Below are 2,823 nucleotides of genomic sequence, written 5' to 3' on the forward strand. Positions count from 1 at the left end.
GTGTGTGTTTGTGTGTGTCCAGAATGTGGGTGTATATCTTCATCCACAGCAGCTGCCCCTCAAGCACAATGACAAAAACATGCTCATTCAACCACTCTTTATGTAAAACAGAAAAGAGGAGAATCGGTTGTAGTTTCAAATGGAGGAAAATCCTATTTGTTTTTGTTTTTTCTCTCTGTCCCAACAATACTTTGTACTAATCACATTAACACAGCTGACGTGATTAAGTTTAATAGACTTAAAATGGGCACTTTTATCAGCAATCCTGGGTGAGTCATCGTTTTTCTCTTCACATTTAAATGTGGTGCGTGCTGAAATGACATTTGTGAGGCAATTTGTTATCATATTTTCCTTTATTAATGGGCTTTTCTTCATGGGCGTCCATGGTATCTCACGGGCATTTAATTATATTTCAGTGTGTTTGTTAAAAAGAGCTAATCTAGCTGTCATCATTTTTTTCACAGAGCGGTGACTTCTTCATTTGACAGTGGAAAAAATAATGTCACCGACTAAGTCAAGCGCTCACCTCTAAATCGACAAACGTTTAGTAAGGTTCCAGAAAAGTCTTAAAATGCTTTAATGTCCCATTCAGCCGGAAAGAATGTGCTTCACAAAGGAGGCATAGTTGATGCACCCATTGGCATCCTCCTGTCCCGCCATCAGTCTATCCACCTCGTCTTCCGTCATTCTCTCTCCCAGCGTTGCCAGCACATGACGCAGCTCCGCTCCCATGATGGTGCCGTTGCCCTCCTTGTCGAAAACCCTGAGCCCCTCCACAAAATCCTCAAAATTGCCCTGATCTTTTGAACGGGAGATGTGCTGGAGCATCGGCAGGAAGGTCTCGAAGTCCACCATCTTCGTGCTCATGTCCTCCGGCTTCGGTTTCCCGAGCACTTTCAGCACGTCGGCGTTAGTGGGGTTCTGGCCGAGAGCTCGCATCACGTCCCCGCACTGGGCGAAGGTGATCTTCATCTCCCCAGTGGGTGTGCGGTCGAACAGGTTGAAGGCCTCCTTGAACTCCTCGATCTGGTCGGAGGTGTACTCGAGGGTGATGCTTTTGGGGTCAAAATCGGGCTCCTTGGGAGCCTCCGGCAGCGGCTCCGGAGCTGCTACTGGTTTCGCTGGAGTCACATCTTTCTTGGGTTCTGGCTTTTTGAGCTCAGGCTTCTTCGGTTCAATCTTCTTGGGTGGCATCTTCTGAAGGGATTCCGAAGTGAGCTGGTACTTGACGAGAAGCACGCGAGTGTCTGAGAAGATTGGAGGTGATTCCCAAGCACAAGGGTCCACCTACTATTCTGAAGCATTTATATGTGCTTTCTCTCAGGACCCGGAAAGCAATTTCAAACGGCACACTATAAAAGGAAGAAAACCGAAATAGATCCCCATAGCAAGTGATGTCAACATTAAGTATTGTTCTCAGCTGCTGTCATGTAGCCGACAGGGCTATTTGCTGTCATTAGCGAGGGTCCAGTTGCATTAGGCTGAAAATGTTCTGTCTCTCTGATGGACAAAGGGATCAGAGCACAGCCAGTGTATCAGCTCATGAGGGAGACAGACCAAAATAGCTTTGCTCGCTAACGGCTGAAAGTCTGGGAATCACTGGTTTCTGGTACAATGGCTTTTTTTCTCCCAGAGCATTGTTGCAGCTACCTCAGGAGCTGTTATGTCTTTATGGCAGAGGTCTCAGGTGGGCCGAGTACTCTTAGGGACTTATCATTATGGATTATTTTATAATAAGAGAGGGACATTCTCCTTTTAGACAGGAAGATGATAGGGCTTTAGGGAAATGCATTAAATCTGCCTCGCAATATCGCTATCACTTTATAGTTTTTAAGAGACAGAGTGTCTGCCAAACCTTTTTTTCAATGAGACTGTTTTGATAGTAACCGTGCGCAATGATTCGTACAGGGAATTTGGCAATTTCTCATTTCCCAGATAAATGAGCTTGCGTTCTCCCTCCTGTCGCCGAATAGCTCAGAGTACTTCACCGTATCTAGGAACCTGGCAAACTCGCACGCTCCCTAAAGGCACTTTTAATTAATATTTTATTAAATGATGATGTACTGGAAAGGTCAATGAGTTAAGCCCATAAATAAGCAAATGTGCCAGGGTGCGTCAGTGACAGTAATAACCGTGCTGTTGTGAGCGATTATCAATGCATATTTATATTTCAAACAAAAAAGTAAAAAGGACATTATGTAAATTCACTTGATTTCAGACTTTTTATGATTACATTGCTTCAATGAAAAACACGGTTATTCATATTTCCGACTGACATCATGCTGCGTGTTTCAAGTCTCCATGCACAGTGCATTTTGCAGGGTTACAAGGTGAAGGCAGGGAAAAGCAATCCCATTATGCCTCTACTTTATAAACACATAACGTGTCACTTGGCTTTATGTAGATGAGTGTTGGGTAATTCCCTTTAGTGAATAATAAATTAACCAGCAAAATATTAATTTCATATATGGGACGGCGAGTGTATGGAATGTGCGGTTCGCCGTCGCAGTCTTAATCAGCAGTATCTTTAATTTCACGCAGGCATCCCAGTTTATCAACTTAGTTTAAAACAGCTAGAGCTTGTCAATGTGATAATCACATCCACCCCTTCTCCATCTTCATGCCAGTCCCCCATTGATCCATCACTCTCCAGCCCGGAGACCTTGGACAGTGTTCTTTCAGTGTGCAGATGTGGGAGTGTGTGCACGTGTGTCTGTATACTTTTCCTTAGCCAGAGATCATTATCTTCCTTCTCTTTGCCTTTTCTTGAGGTCACATGGCTTGTAAAACTGACAGCTAATTTGTCGTCCGCTGGTGTGTACG

At 44.3% G+C, this 2,823-nt stretch overlaps 1 protein-coding gene across 1 annotated transcript; it reads right to left on the reverse strand.

Moving 5' to 3' along the window:
• Positions 1 to 334: 334 nt before the first annotated feature.
• On the reverse strand, positions 335 to 1,288 carry LOC133974575 (myosin light chain 4-like). Its single transcript, XM_062412193.1, has one exon. The coding sequence runs from the start codon at positions 1,192 to 1,194 to the stop codon at positions 589 to 591; it is 606 nt and encodes a 201-aa protein (XP_062268177.1). The 5' UTR covers positions 1,195 to 1,288; the 3' UTR covers positions 335 to 588.
• Positions 1,289 to 2,823: the final 1,535 nt, after the last annotated feature.

Source organism: Platichthys flesus, chromosome 19 (genome assembly GCF_949316205.1).
Source record: "Platichthys flesus chromosome 19, fPlaFle2.1, whole genome shotgun sequence".
NCBI lineage: Eukaryota > Metazoa > Chordata > Actinopteri > Pleuronectiformes > Pleuronectidae > Platichthys > Platichthys flesus.

Bases quoted from the DNA above. Each gene is read 5' to 3' on its own strand.
- LOC133974575 (XM_062412193.1), bottom strand. From the start codon at position 1,194: ATGCCACCCAAGAAGATTGAACCGAAGAAGCCTGAGCTCAAAAAGCCA.